General features: G+C 37.1%; 2 protein-coding genes across 10 annotated transcripts in view; one reads left to right on the top strand and one right to left on the bottom strand.

Annotated features, from left to right (window-relative positions):
- Positions 1 to 11,550, bottom strand: part of LOC101738244 (serine/threonine-protein kinase Wnk) — a 72,385-nt gene extending 60,835 nt beyond the window's left edge. For 3 of the 7 annotated variants that reach the window (XM_038021015.2, XM_038021018.2, XM_038021019.2), the window contains exons 1-2: positions 11,394 to 11,541; positions 8,681 to 9,322 (exon numbers count right to left, since the gene is read on the bottom strand). In XM_038021015.2, the coding sequence (XP_037876943.1) occupies positions 8,681 to 8,974 (294 nt within the window). In that variant the 5' untranslated portion in view covers positions 8,975 to 9,322; positions 11,394 to 11,541. Of the gene's footprint in view, positions 1 to 4,977; positions 5,152 to 8,680; positions 9,323 to 11,002 lie in introns of those variants that run through there. The other 4 variants (XM_038021020.2, XM_038021017.2, XM_038021021.2 and 1 more) reach the window with 4 other exon arrangements.
- Positions 11,551 to 14,135: 2,585 nt separating this feature from the next.
- The window catches only part of LOC101740996 (protein MON2 homolog), a 52,551-nt gene continuing 50,466 nt past the window's right edge, over positions 14,136 to 16,220 (top strand). For all 3 annotated transcript variants that reach the window (XM_038021034.2, XM_038021033.2, XM_062676437.1), the window contains exons 1-2: positions 14,136 to 14,409; positions 14,956 to 15,087. In XM_038021034.2, the coding sequence (XP_037876962.2) occupies positions 14,290 to 14,409; positions 14,956 to 15,087 (252 nt within the window). In that variant the 5' untranslated portion in view covers positions 14,136 to 14,289. The remainder of the gene's footprint in view (positions 14,410 to 14,955; positions 15,088 to 16,220) is intronic.

Here is a 16,220-nt window from a genome sequence, read left to right as displayed (position 1 = left end):
TGCAGTGGCTTCCCTTGGACACGATTGTTACCTCTCACAGGATCAGATCAGTTTTACTCGATAGTGATTTAGAGGCTAAGAAACTAATGGGATTCATTATTAAGCATTATTTTAAGATATCTCATACGTCATACGTCTCATATCATCTGACTCTGAACAAGGATTCCCTGTACTGTAGGAACCAGAAACTGATCTACTAGGCCCATGATCTGCAAGCGGAGTAAAATGTCCCTTCGGAACAAGGTGACACTTTACAAAACTTGCATAAGGCCCGTCATGACTTACGCGAGTGCGGTGTTCGCTCACGCGGCCCGCACACACATAGACACCCTCCAATCCTTACAATCCCGCTTTTGCAGGTTAGCCGTTGGGGCTCCGTGGTTCGTGAGGAACGTTGACCTACACGACGACCTGGGCCTCGAATCAGTCCAGAAATACATGAAGTCAGCGTCGGAACGGTACTTCGATAAGGCTATGCGTCATGAAAATGGTCTTATCGTTGCCGCCGCTGACTACTCCCCGAATCCTGATCATGCAGGAGCCAGTCACCGTCGACGCCCTAGACACGTCCTTACCGATCTATCAGATCCAATAACCTTTGCATTAGATGTCTTCAGCGCTAACACTAGGAGTAGGCTTAGGAACCCCGGTAACCGTACTCGTCGAACTCGACAAAGAGGTCGACGTGCAACCTAACCCATGCATCAGCCCGGTGAGTTTCTCGCCGGATCTTCTCAGTGGGTCGCGATTCCGATCCGGTAGTAGATTCATTCGCGAAGCAATTGCTCTTGAGTAGTTAGGTCTCCTTTGGAGGCGCTCGGGCAGTTGTTAGCAAATCCCACCCCTCCTGGCTGAGCCTTTGCTCGCCCATATGTCCTGATGAAACTTGAAAGGCCTTCGGGCCACCAGTAATCTTTCAATCATAAAAAAAAAACCTGATATACTATAAAATATGTATGCATATATAGATTTTAAGCGGCTCGACAAAAAACAAATAAACCCGTTACATCACACGAATGGGGAATCGAATCCACGACCCTCGCCCCAGCAGTCAGGGGCGCTAGTTGCATTACCAAGTCAGTCACTATACTCTATGCGTTCTATAAAACAACGATCAGGAAAGAAATTTCGTTTATCACACAAGATTTCAACATTCCAATCGAAAAGGTGTCAATGAAAAAAATGTATTAACAAATATTGAACACACACAAAAACACACACACACACACGTATAATGTCCTAATTTTTCAGTAATGTCCAAATACCAAAACGCATTGACATGTTCCGTTGTTTATTTATGCAACCCACTGGGTGGCGATACGAATTAAAGTCACTTACAAAATAAAGGCTTTTTTTTAATGTATTGAAATTTCTAAGAATGGATACCAAACCGTACTCGTCGAACTCGGCAAAGAGTTCGACGTGCAACCTAACTTAAAAATCAGTCCGCTGAGTTTCGTTTCGCGATTCCGATCCGGTAGTAGATTCATTCGCGAAGCAACTGCTCTTGAGTTGCTAGATCTCATTTGGAGGCGCTCGGGCAGCTGTTGGCGAATCCCACCCCTACTGGCTGAGTCCGTGCTCGCCCACATGTCCTGGTGAAACTGGAAAAGCCTTCGGGCAACAAGTAACCCTTCCTTCCCAAAAAACACAATAGTTCCCGAACCGAACATTAATTAACCATTTTGCCTCTAAATTGTACAAACTCAAAGTTTTGTACGCTTCTCTAGTGATCCTTCCCTCACAAAAAAAGGGATTTCTGCCAAATCAAGCCAAATCAGCCATGATGTAATTTCCTTCGACACGGTATCCTACCACAGGGTTACTACAAGGAACCGACCCTACCATAGGCGCGGCTAGAAGCTCAACTTGATCATTGATTCAATTGATTCACAAGCGCAATAGAAAGAGCGCAATACCTAACTGAGACCTATTCTTTTATCACCCGTCTCTAGAAACATACGTCTTAACACCCTTTACGATAAGAACGCAATCGCGCATACCCCGGCTAGTGCCAGAGCTATTATGAGAAGTAGAAAGTGAATTTAGATATTTTTTCCCGCATCAATCTGCCTACTCCGCGGATTCTAAAACCACCGGGAAATTATCACCTACACTCACACTCACACAAAATCCTTAGCGAAAACCACTGCATCGCGACACAGTATTTATACCATGAAATTCCCTATGAAATTCAAAGTTTTAATATTCATTCCTGACTTTAATATTGAACTCGTCGGCCAGTCCCCTTAGAATTACTCATCCTCCTCGCCAGTATCAAATGCAAGCAAATACACTAACGACACAATATTCGTGGGACGCTTCGGTTCGGACTTCAGTCAATTTGTATTTTTATTTATTTATTTATTTATTGCATAGATGGGTGGTTGAGTTCACAGTCCAATTGATGTTAAGTGGTTATCGGAGCCCATAGACACCTACAACGTAAATGCCGCCACCCACCTTGAGATATGAGTTCGAAGGTCTCAGTATATTACAGTTAGAATGGCTGCCACACCCTTCGAACTGAAACGCGTTACTGCTTCACGGCAAAAATAGGCAGCGTGGTGATACCTACCCGTACAGTAATTACGCAAATTATAATTTTGCGTGTTTGATTTTTATTACACGATGTTATTCCTTCACCGTGGAAGTCAAGCGGGAACATTTGTTGAGTACGTATTTCATTAGAAAAATTGGTACCCGCCAGCGGGATTCGAACGCCGGTGCATCGCTCAACACGAATGCACCGGACGTCTTATCCTTTAGGCCACGACGACTCAAGCCCAACTCAACTTTAGCCGAGGACCCGTCCAGACGCACAACATAGACAGACCTATCTTTATTATTTTTTAGTAAGTTCATATCACAAACGGTTGCATAAATAACAACAGCGGTACATGTCCATTCATTTTAATGTTAGGACATACCTGTACCAAAACGATAGTCCACAATAACATTACCGATATAATTTGATTTCTTAATAATTTACATTTTCATTGACTACTCTTCGATTGAGTGTTGCAATTTAATGTTTTGATATACAGGAATAGTTTTCATTGAAGTTATTGGGAAACATCATAATTATGTGTGTTATATGTATAAACCACCACCACCACGGTTGGGAACCACCATCCTACCTACTTCTGCCATGACGTTTCCATATCTTCCAGTCTGCACAATAGCTATATTATCTAATATATAAAATTCTCGTGTCACAGTTTTCGTTCCCATACTCCTCCGAAACCGCTCGACCGATTCTCATGAAATTTTTTGTGCATATTCAGAAAGCCTGAGAATCGGCTACTATCTATTTTTCATAACCCTAAGTGATTAGGGTTGTCCACCCCTAACATATTTTTTTACTACACTAAAATTCCCTAGAAATCTTATATATGGTAAAACAATGTTTGCCGGGTCAGCTAGTAATGCTATAAAAATTAGTTTCTGTCAATGCGGGCGGTAACATTCACTTTTTGTGGTACTATTGTACTACAGTAGACTTAACACCAGGTAGACCGCTTGGCTTGCTTGCTTGGCGATATATTTTTTGAAATGTCTGTACTATTGCTTTAGAATAATGATGTTCACGGTTTATTTGTAAAGGAGGCCACAAACACCAGCGTCCCGGGCGCCATTAAGCAGGCCGAATGCAGGCAACATTGGAGGGAACTAGTGCAAAAACTGGACCAAGGTGGTCACGACCCTCAATAATGAGGAAGCGACAAAGAAGAAGCATCGTTATTGATTCTTTCGGTAAAAATACGGCCTTAATGATGGTGTATGATCATCGTCGCTCTTGGACATTAGATGCATAGCCAAGCCTCTGCCTACTATTGGTGTTGTTGCAAGTTTACCATCAACAGTTAGCTCAGTAATTCGTCAGCCCTCCAACCAAGATATTTTTATTTTGTTTAAACTCAATAAAAATATTAACACAGGAGATTTAGCGTTACTTCTAATTAATCTACTTCCTAAAACAGCAAAATAGGGAATGTTCTTTTTAGCTCTAGTGTTTATTTTTTTATGAAAATTATAATTGTTGCTATTACAATAAATGTTCTACATTAATTAATTATGTAATTGCTTAATCACTGATGGTAGGACGTCTTGTGAGTCCTCACGGGTAGGTATTATATACCCTGCCTATTATCTGCCGTGAAGCAGTAATGCGTTTCGGTTTGAAGGGTGGGACAGCCGTAAAAAACTGAGACCTTAGAACTCATGTCTCAAGGTGGGTCGCGAAATTTATGTTGTAAGTGTCTAAGGGCTCCGATAACCACTTAACACCAGGTGAGCCATGAGCTCGTCCACCCATCTAAGCAATAAATAAAAAAAGCACCTTTGTTGCCAGACATATTTATACACATTCGAAATAAAGAAAAATTCCTTACATCCAGACTCTGGATATCGAATATATTAGCCCCGGCTAGGACCGAAAATGGATGCTGTGGTATGACAGCCAGGTAGTCAAGCCCATGCTAAAGCAACAATTCACCACAGCCATATTTTTACACTATGTACTTGCCTTCTTCGAAATCATTTGAATTTGGGGTCCTCTGAGGTCCAGTGGCCACACGTATTGAACATAGTCTTACATTACATTAGACTCACGACAACAAATGATTAATCGTCTTAGTAATAAATCTACAACCTTTTACAATCAATTTTATTCCAAGTGAATTCAATTCAGTTATTAAGAACTCATCATTGACGAGGAGCTCGAGATAATTAAATGGCTGATTTACCAGGAAAATAGGTAATGGAAACAATTTATTGATAAAAAAAAAGAATTCCTACCTTTTAAATTGTGTCGTGATCACGGAACCGTTACATTTGGGGGGATATTATGAAACCGAATATCGATTAAATCAACTGTTTTAAAGCATGTTTTGAAGCTAAGGTTAATTTCAAAAATATCATTGAAACATTTGCTATAAAAAAAAGAAAAAATAACAGAAAAAGAAACCCACTCACACAGATCCGTAGCGGCGTAGCAGGGCTGATATCGGATCGCAAACAATCACTACCCGACTTCTGAATCTCAATTAACCCGCAGACTTCTCCTACGCGATTTACCAAGCCGCGGTATTTCGTATTGCACCGACTTTGTCGAACGATTCGACTAGTGTGCATTGATCACGTATGTCCTTACGTTATATGTGTAGTTCGGGCGTAAACATTAGTGGCGTAGGTTATGAGTGTATCGATGAGAGGGCCCAAGTCGTACACAGATGACACATATTGGCTTTTTTTTCCTACCTAAACTGATGGTCTAGAGAGACCATATCGGCGTAATCTTTACTAGTAAGTGAGCTTATGGGACTCAAAGCTGACGATGTTGCTAACACGAACCCTAGCAAGAGCCGTGCTTCGCAGAATCTACCACCAGATCGGAAACGCGACCCACTAAGATCCAGCGAGAAACTCAGTGGGCTGTCTGTGTTAATTTACTCGCCTTCGTCGCAAGCGACGGGTTCGACCAGAACGATGACCGATGTTTGAGGTACCTAAAAGCAATGATAGTGGATCGGTAGGATTCGAATTGAAGAGTATTGGGCGACGTCGACTGTTTACCATTTGGTCCGCAGGATCGGCTATGTAGTTTCTAGTGGCCACGATGAGAGGATTCTCATGTCGTACCGATTTATCGAAGTGGCATATAATTCGTACGGCATCATGTCCAATAGCAAACGATTTTTATTTTTTAATGAAAACTATCAAAAGAATGACGATTTGTCTGTTGGTCTCGCCAGGACTGAGATGATCACGTCCACCTTTATGACTCTTCCATTTGCTGTCTAACACAGTTTTTAAACATTATAAGAAGTAACACGGCAGACGAAAATTTTGTAAACACGTAGTTAATAACTCCTCCGCTGTAAGCTCACACTTAAGCCAAAAAATTTCGACATTTCGTACCTATTTCGTGTATCAGAGTACGTACCTACAGATGATACCTTATAGGTAATACACTATAATAAACAACGGCTAATATAAACAATATACGTTGCAGGTTTAATTAGAAACGCTGCATTTACTCAAAATAAAAACCCTGATTACTAATGTCTATAGAATACCGTCACTTATGTTGCTTGGTGTTACAGTCGATACAGAAAAAAAACCCGAAACACTAGGAACGCCAAAGAGCATATCTAGCAAGAGTTGCATTGAAGAAAATCGGTATTATTAGAACGCAGACTCATCTGCAGATGCAGGCACCCGAAAAAAAAGACAAATACATTTTCAATCCAGATCGAACGAAATTCGAATTGCTGTGGTATTTATCAAAATAAAACTAAAATATAAATTTATATGGCCTTAATTAACGCAGCCCGGAGGATTTGTTCGTGTGAGAGTTTACCACAATTCAAATCCTGTACGCGAGCACAGCGAAATATGTAGAAAACACGCGTTTACGAGCGACTTTTAAAGTGAAGGTACCGTGTTATCAAACAAATCCGAAAATATTAGGCAACCGAATACCCCTTTTCTTGCCCTATCTAAGAGTTGATAACATCCTAATAATACTATGGGGCTATAATATTGGACTATTCCAACAAAGCCCAAACGGGTCGGACAAAACATTGTAAAAAGTACCTATTTGTTGTTAATAAAATTAAAACTTTATAATTTATGTTTAAAAACTCTAAAACAATTCATCCGCTTTTTTTCCTACCTTGAGAGGCTATATCAGCGGAACCTTAACTAGTAGGTGAGCTCACGGGGCTCAAACTTGACGACGTTGCTAACCCGAACCCTAGCAAGAGTCGTGCTTCGCAAAATCTACCACCGGATCGGAAACGCGACCCACTGAGAAGATCCGGCGAGAAACTCAGTGGGCTGTGTCTGGGGGTTAATTTACTCGTTGAGCCCTTCGTCGCAAGCGACGGGTACGACGAGAACGATGACTGAACTTTCATCCACAGAAACAGAACACAGTTGTCGGTGAATCGGCTCTTCGCTTACATTGGCCTCAAATGACGTCACGTCAAGCGCATTCTAAAAGAGCTTGCTTGGCTATTTTGTGAGAATAAAATAGTGCGGTTTCTAAATATCAAAAATCAAACTTAACCCCCTTCGATTAATTCATCCACAGGATAGAACTTTAAAAATATCTCAGTTGTTTCAAGTTCTTTCCCGTAAAGCTCGCGAGACGTCCTTGTCAAGTAGACTTAGACGACAAAGACAAATACTAGACACCTGAATAATTAGTCTACATATCATACAAGGTAATATGTAGGTAGTTCTGCAATTAATCAGAAAAGTTCATTAGCTGACAGTATATTAAACGCTGCGAGCGGAGATAAAATGGTTTTAATCTGTTGAGGACGTACTTACCTTACTTACTTGTTGTGATTATTTTAAGCTGTTATTTATTTATGCTGGTTATTTCATTTTGTAGCTTTTTATTAATTTATTATGTTTAGTAACAATGTTTATTAATAAAAAATCCAAAACGCAGTTTGTATAATGGCAATGATGAATCAAAAACGATTTCAGATTTCATCTCGCCAAATCATTACAAATTACCTAATGTTCAATTGAATGTTGGATTACAAGAATTATAAGTCATTTTTGTGATCATGGTTCAACACGGCCAGAACATTAAATCAAATCAAAACAAAAAAAAATATATTCAACATAAATGAAAATACATACTTGTTGAACGTCAAAAGAACTACCGCCAATTCACAAAAACTAGCCTTCGACCTGAGAAGAACTGGCAAGAAACTCAGCGGGCATGTCTTATTTTTTATTTTAAATATTATATTATTATTTTTTTTTAAATATTCATTTTTACAATGAGTATTATAACGTAACAATTATTGCAATATTGAAATGCCCGGAGCGAGCAACTCATTTCCAGTTTGTGCAATCCTGTAGATAATCATTGACTTTATAGTAAGCTTTATTGCACAGATGTTCTTTAATAGTTTTCTTAAGCCTATATATATGTAGGTTCTGAACATCTTGTGGGATTTTTTGTGTTACGACGACATTCACCTACCGTAGGTACTCCACCTCCCACCCCCTCCATACACACGATAAAAATGGATGGTACTAAACGATTTACGAAGCTAAATATAATTTAATCGAAACACATAGATCGTCTGCTCATCGAATCCTGAATATTTCTGGCGCGATGCAGTCTAGTTTTCCGATCTGAAGGTGAGTTCATTAAAAAAAATATCTTATTGGGTCTCATAACTTAGAGTTGGGGAGGTGCTTTGTTATGTGTGAACTCTGGTAGTCATTTTTAACACTATTGCCTTCTTTCGTCCCTCTAGACAAATAAAAAATCTTAATTGTTCTTTATTATTCTATCGTCGAGCTAATTAAGAAATCAGGATGAAATAACTGGAAAGATTAAGATTAATGATATCAAAACACATAATAACAGACGACTAGAAAGTCATAACTGAAGCAAGACTTTTTTTTACTTAGACGGGTGGACGAGCTGACAGCCCACCTAACGTTAAGTGGTTACTGGAGCCCATAGACATCTACAACGTAAATGCGCCACCCGTCGGCTGCCCCACCCTTCAAACCGAAACGCATAACTGCTTCACGGCAGAAATACGCAGGGTGGTGGTACCTACCCGCGCGGACTCACAAGACGTCCTACCAATAGTAGTAATGACTATTGAAATGTTACAAAAATAATGTATTAACTCACCTGTCCATAGCGAGAGGACGCTAAATGCACATTCCTGTTCTTAAGCAAGAAGTCTGGCCTCTTCCCCAGACCGTAGTTGGTTTTATTCTGAGATATGAATTTCTTTGGTCTGTCCAGTCTTTCCGTGGAGCCCGTTTCCTCCTCATCGTTCCTCTTCGAAGTGGAAGGGACCGCCCTGTAGGCTCCCCTAGTTCCTCTGATGGTCTTTTCCGGCGACTTATCCTGTTTCCTCGTGATAAGATTATCTTTCCTCTGTTTATTCCGTAGAGACACATTCGAAGACATGTTTTCCATGTTCGGCCCATCAATATTACATTAATCTCGTATTTTAAAAATAATTCATAAATAGCAATTCCGTTTCGATTGTTTTTTTTTTTTAATTAATTCAATTAAAAATATATTTATAATTTATATAGGAGTATATGGTTATTGTATCGTTAATTATACTAAATGATTAATAAATAAATAGCTTGTCCGTCTTTTGATTCTCTCTCGCTTGTTGGCATCTTCCCTTCGGTATCACTGCCCAAATTATTATTTTTTATACTAACAAATAAACTAATTACAATCTAAGGAAATTAACAGTCTTCAGGAAGAGTTTTGGAAAGTTTTATGTTTTGCAGGTTTATTTTGGATGTTCATCTGAAACAAGGATAAAATAATTTTTATAATGCAACACTTTGTACCGCTACTCCAATCCACAGGAAAATCCAACCGTGCTGACAGACAACACTGGACCCCTGTTTCCTCTCCCCCTTTTAAGAACTTTAATAATAGTACTTCATTCAATGAAATTACTCCAATAAGACTGTCAAAGTCCTGAAGTCTTGTCGTTCAAAACTTCAGTGCAGTGGTATGTGTGGATTTTACGGCAGGTAAAAGAAAGTAATGATTGCGGTTTAATTTTTAAATAAAGCAGGACATAACGATTACATTTGGGAGTCCTTACTATAGAATATTCTTTCCTGTTCTTTTTGTTGTAACGTTATGGGGAGTTTGAGGGGTGGGACAGCCGCTATATTAATTATGAATACAATTGATACTTCAACCTCATGATGTACAGAGGATGAGGCCATTAACATTGTCTATAAGCACATACAATAATGATTTAACAACAAAAACACTTCACTGTTTTTCCATCATCCATAAATAGCAATTACTTTGCGTATTTATTATTTTCACCTTTCTACTAATTCCTACTTTGATTAACTAACTTGCTAACATTGTTAATGTTTAGAATGCTATAAGATTTTAACTTATAATCACACAAAATTACAAACTTGTGATAATAAATCCCAAGGACCCAGTTTCACATTCCTTCAAACTGGAACATATCACTGATTTACTATAAAAATAGGACAACCTGGTTGCCTCAACTAGATTTTTTCGATTGTTCAACTTAGAACATCCAAAATTTCCATTCTATAATCCAAACAGTTACAATACAATGTTTTGGATTCACGGAGATGCATAAGCACTAATTGCTTGGCTTGGGCACCTCCTAAATTATTACGCTGACAATACAGCATATTTATTAATCGTTCTAATACCTAACATATTGGGTATATGATACTCTATATTACACACAGGGCATATTACACTATATAATGTTCATGTCGAGACATTATACCAATACAATTCAGTTCAATCCCACACAATGAGGCGGCCAATCGACAATAGCATGCATCATTTGCAATGAGCTTTTGAAATTGTCTTAGCACATAAATTTTATACTTAATATCAATCTGATCAACTATAAAAACTAAGACTAAATTATATTTTCATCTTTCGTCATTAAATCTATGACTGTGACTTTCATTTCATTGTTTAGACTAAGTTGTAACATTAAATTTAATCACAAAACAGCAAACTTTTTTCTGTTATAAAAATAAATCATAAACAGAAACAAATTCAATTAAATATTAAGTTAAGAAGGAAAAAAAATTAATGATATTAACTTGTACTTTTAGATCTCATGGTAATCAATTTTACAAAATAGTTTTCATTGGCATATAACACCTCACTGAAGGTCATCAAATAGGCCTTAAGTGTGCATAGCAGTTTTTTAAATTGTTTCTCGGTCTGCACAGAATTGCAAGCTCTATTATTTAGTAGTTAAGTGTTAAAACCGCGCGTTAATAGCTCCTGTCGCCAATATTAACTCTGTATTATTTACAAATCGCGGCACGAACGTGTATTGTTTACAGATTATAATATGATATGAATGTCTCAATGTAACACATCAGTTTCGTACACAAAAATTAGAGCACGTAGCTTCCACAAGCACAAAGCAGTTCAATAATCTCAAAGGAATCTACTTACCAATATATTATAGGACGGTAGACAGAAAAACTAGGTGCCGGCACATAAACCATAATAACGATCAAATTTCTCAGCTAAAGATGATGTTTCACTTTAGTTCCACTTTTATTAAACAACCGTTGCGCTCTTAGACTATCGCGTTTCATACATATGTGGGTATATCTAGACTTAGGCCATTCTGTTGCAGTGAATGGCGCATAGCTGAATAAAGTTGAATAAATAAGAATAAAAAACTAAAATGACAGCACGTCAAGCTCGCAGAGGAGTTTCTTCGGCCCAATAACGGTTACATTCCACGTTATCGGCATAGTAACATACGACCACCTTTTTAATGCCTCACGAACTACACATTACATTTGCTAAATTGATATCGTATTCTATAAATACTTACGAATAAAAATCGGGAATCACACCATTGTTTTTTCTTCTGCACAATCAGTGATCGATGTTGCTATAGTTGAAAAGTTCTTGCCAAAGTCAGATGTGGGTCAACTTAATTGACATCGTTTCTGTCATTTTATATGTACGTTTGACTACATGGCCAAACGAGGTCTGAAAAGAGAGCCTTGATCATTGAGCAACTAGTAAAGCTGCGTCTCATGTTGTCGAGATTAATGAGATGACGGTCTACGGCTTCATCTTACTTTTTTGACTATGAAAATAGTCGCCTGAATCGAGTCTAATGTTAGTAATCGTGAACTAGTTCTTGTCTCATTTGTGAACAGAAAAAATTCCAGCTGGATATTATTGCACATTGGTAACATATAGGTCGCAAATGTTTAATTGTAAATTCAGAATTGTATAATTTTAGGGTTAACATTATTTTAACATTATTATTTTATAACCTTTATTTATTTTGAGCTGGCTTAACACGTTCACCAAGTCTCAGCTAAAGTAAACACATTAATAGAAAGGGAATATTACCATAATATATTAATAGCTTGATGAAGATGAAGGTGAACTGTACATGAAGACGAGTATTTAGTCATGCCATTACATGGTTCAAGATTATATAGGTCTAGCAAGCCGAGAAAATGTAAAATTAAGTAATAACAATCGGCATGGTATTAAAATGTTCGTATTTGCGTGGCAAGTGCTATTGAGTGGTGGCAACGTGAATTAAATAAAACTGAGCATAAAGAGGTGTGTTAAATACACTTAACAATCTCGAACATTTGATCTGAAATTTTAATTAAAAAACTTGACCAATTTCATAATGAAAATTGGGAATAAATTATATTTTGCTTACAACACTTTAGTAATATTCCTTTTTACGCAAGTATGACAATATAAGTTAAACGGATCATTTTTTTCCTCCTGTTCTTTTTTCATTTACTACATCTACTAAGGAGATTCATAATTCGATTTGTGCTTACAATTTAAAGGTTTGTAAAAAAAACAATTGTAACTTTCGTATAACATTGTCTTTTCATTCAGATTAGAAGGTTTTAGGCCTTGTGTTTTTCCTGTCACTAAACATCTTCATTTGAACGTTCTGAAATCGTTTTTGGTTTGATAATTTTACAAAATCATTCATTTATGAAGTAGCTTTTTTTAATACGTTAACATCATGAAATTATAAAGAATGGCGTAGGTGTAAGTCCATGATTACAACAAGGAATACTTATAGGGTAGACGACTGACAATACTTTTTTCGTGGTGTGCGCGTAACTTCCAAAAGTCTATACTTACTGAATACGGATAAAAGTGTAAAATCCAGTATCTACTTAATTTAAAGTAGACAAGGGTGTCATGATTAAATAGGGTAAGAGTAATGTCCACGATAAACCTAATGTTATGGAAACTTCCTGCAACCTCCTAGAGCTCCCTTCACATTTACATCCTTTGGCTAAAGGAATCCTGGTTTGCCAAAATATATGTCAGCCTGAACCCATGGCCACTATCTTCCAGACTGAGTTTTGCACCACATTATCACAATTTATGCAGATAATTTGGCAACGAAATATTTTATAAATATTTTTGATAGTTAAATCTTTTTTTTTTTTTTTATGATTGAAGGATTACTGGTGGCCCGGAGGCCTTTCCAGTTTCACCAGGACAGGTGGGCGAGCAAAGGCTCAGCCAGGAGGGGTGGGATTTGCTAACAGCTGCCCGAGCGCCTCCGAAGGAGACCTAACAACTCAAGAGTAGCTGCTTCGCGAATGAATCTACTACCGGATCGGAATCGCGACCCGCTGAGAAGATCCGGCGAGAAACTCAGCGAGCTGATTCATGGGTTAGGTTGCACGGCGAACTCTTTGTCGAGTTCGACGAGTACGGTTACCGAGGTCCCTAAGCCTGCTCCTAGAGCTGAAGGCGTCTAGTGTAAAGGTTATTGGATCTGATGGATCCGTAAGGACAGTTAAATCTCTGGCTTAGAATCTCTCATCCATATAAAACGCACCGCAACTCTAAATGAGCTAAATAGTATGAATGGACTGACCTTTTGTTATATATGTATATATCGGGGCAAGGTGGCTGAAATTGACGCGAAATAGTGGATGAACTATCAAGTAAAAGCGTATAAAATAGTTTGGCCAGTCCTGAACCGACCAATGGCTAAGCATAATTGAGCATCTATTGAAAGCTAGTTCAATTAATTAAATCTTAATTATTAAGTGTATAGTAAGTGTATTTAAAAGCGCTAGTTTGTGAAAGTAGTTTCACAAGCTACATTTCGCACTTTAATTAACCGTGTACGTATTGTTTATAGAAGTCAAAATCCCCTTTTCGCATACTGTGTGACTGCCTGTGCTTTAGGTAGCAAAAGATATTCACTGATCGATCGCCGTGAAGGATATTTTAACAAATCTTATACGTTTGAAGCCAATAAGTAAAAAATTCAAAACTAACTTAAATTTTGGTCATTAATAATAAATAATGTAAATAGCAAGACTATCTCTATCCATATTATACATATACTATCTAACTCCACATTATTCATAAATACTGCAAAATATATATAATTTGTGGAATATCAATGATGGTTAATGGCCACCGCTTATTATTCACCATACAACATATTGTGTTATCTTCACATATTTATTACTTAAGACTTTAGTTTTTGATCAGCACATGTCTCATGTTTGTGCCACGAATTAATAATTGCAGCTGAGTTGTCAAGTAAACAAACTGTCACTTCACATTGATGTTACGCGTTTTGTGCCGAACAAAAAATTTCCGAACGAATTATGTGATGTCGATTGTGTACACGGCATAATTTTTGTCAATTTTTTTTCATAAAATGTAAAGTGAATAATAACATTGTAACAATAACAAAACAAATCATGGCATTCGTGAGTGCCGTAACCGGAGATGATTCAACAAAGAAGTTCATGGAAGTCCTTCAGAACGACTTTAAAAATTTAAGTTTGGAGACCAAGAAGAAATATCCTCAGATAAGAGAGGTTTCTGTTTTTATTTGACTTTAAATACTAAAAAGTATAATCTTAAAAGTAGTTAAATTTAACTGTGATTTTCCATAAACGTAAAGTTTAAGCAAAAGAGAAACTGTGTTCAACACTATCCTTAATCCTTTTCCTTTACTAGCCGCAATTTAATTAGCCATGTTCAAGGTTCTATTGCACGGAAACACTTTTATATGATTCGCAATGCTTACCAAGTTAAAGAGTAATATTTAGTATAGAGGTCAGAGAATCTTCCATGATTATAGTTTGAAACTCTACTGCACAAAATGTGAACAAAACCCTCCGAGAAAATAGTGCCTGAAGTATTTGTAAATTACATTACCGTCACTCTATCCACCAATTCCTATTTTGGCTTACCAATCCGAAGTTTACCAAGTATTCTCAAAGAGTTCTAAAGAGTCACGTTAGACCTACAGTCGCATATAAAGCTTAAAATAAAGAGTAGAGTTAAGTATGGTCTGCTTTCATTTGCAATAAAAAGATTACTTCAATCAAGAATTTCTAATTTTTGCATTAATCTTTCAGGCTTGCGATGAAGCTATAGAAAAATTGTCTTTAGCCTCTAATAATCCACAAGCTTCACTGTATGGTGTTGTTAATCAAATATTGTATCCATTGGTGCAAGGTTGTGAATCAAAAGATTTGAAAATTATTAAGGTAAGTTCCTACAGTTTTATTTATTTTAAATTTCCTCTAGTACTCTAATGAAAGCAAATGTGGTAAGATATAAATACTGCTTTGCTTGCCAAAAAGACACGCAAAAACTTTGCATAGAAGGAGGAGGAACCTCTGACCTCTTTTATAAAATTGAAGCAATGGCAATGTTGCTATTTCCTTTAAATTAAATAAATGATGGGGAGACCTTATTTCGCCGAGCAACAGATTATTGTTTCGTTAACCAGAAATCCAAATATTGCCATTCATAATTTTGGTACTAGTAAGGCTATTTTAAAATTGTTACATATCAGTGCTAAATCACTTCTATTCTTTGACTGCTCCCACTATAGACATATCATACCAATTTTTCTAATGAAAATCTTTTTTTTTCTAATCTACTTAACAAATGTTCACGATTGACTTCCACGGTGAAGGAATAACATCGTGTAATAAAAATCAAACCCACAAAATTATAATCTGCATAATTACTGGTGGTAGGACCTCTTGGGAGTCCGCACGAGTAGGTACCACCGCCCCGCCTATTTCTGCCGTAAAGCAGTAATGCGTTTCGGTTTGAAGGGTGGGGCAGCCTTTGTAACTATACTGAGACCTTAGAACTTATATCTCAAGGTGTGTGGCGCATTTACGTTGCAGATGTCTATGGGCTCCAGCAACCACTTAACTCCATGTGGGCTGTGAGCTTGTCCACACATGTAAGCAATAAAAATAAAATAAAAATAACTATGGAATCATGTAATCCAGAATCCTGTGTTGTGTAAAATCAAGAAGTATAATTGAATTCTTTAATTATTATATTCATTAATCAATATAATTATTAATTAATCCCTGTTTTAATTTTGCACCACATATTATGATTGTATTATATAAGCTGATACCTATGTCCAGTCTCCACATAAATTTATTGAAGCTACATGCGGTTAACAATAAAACTAAGAATGAACTGTACAAAGATAATTTTATATTTATCTGATAATTTATATGTATTATCCATACATGTTTTTTTTACATTTAATCTCAGTAAAAAAACATGGTTTATACATTAGCGTGATAAAAATATTTGAAATTTAGTTATGTAAATTACATTAAATATAATCAGAATTGATTTTATTTGT

The sequence above is a fragment of the Bombyx mori genome, chromosome 27, assembly GCF_030269925.1.
Source record: "Bombyx mori chromosome 27, ASM3026992v2".
Taxonomy (NCBI): Eukaryota; Metazoa; Arthropoda; class Insecta; order Lepidoptera; family Bombycidae; genus Bombyx; species Bombyx mori.
This window is presented reverse-complemented; position numbering and strand designations above follow the sequence as displayed.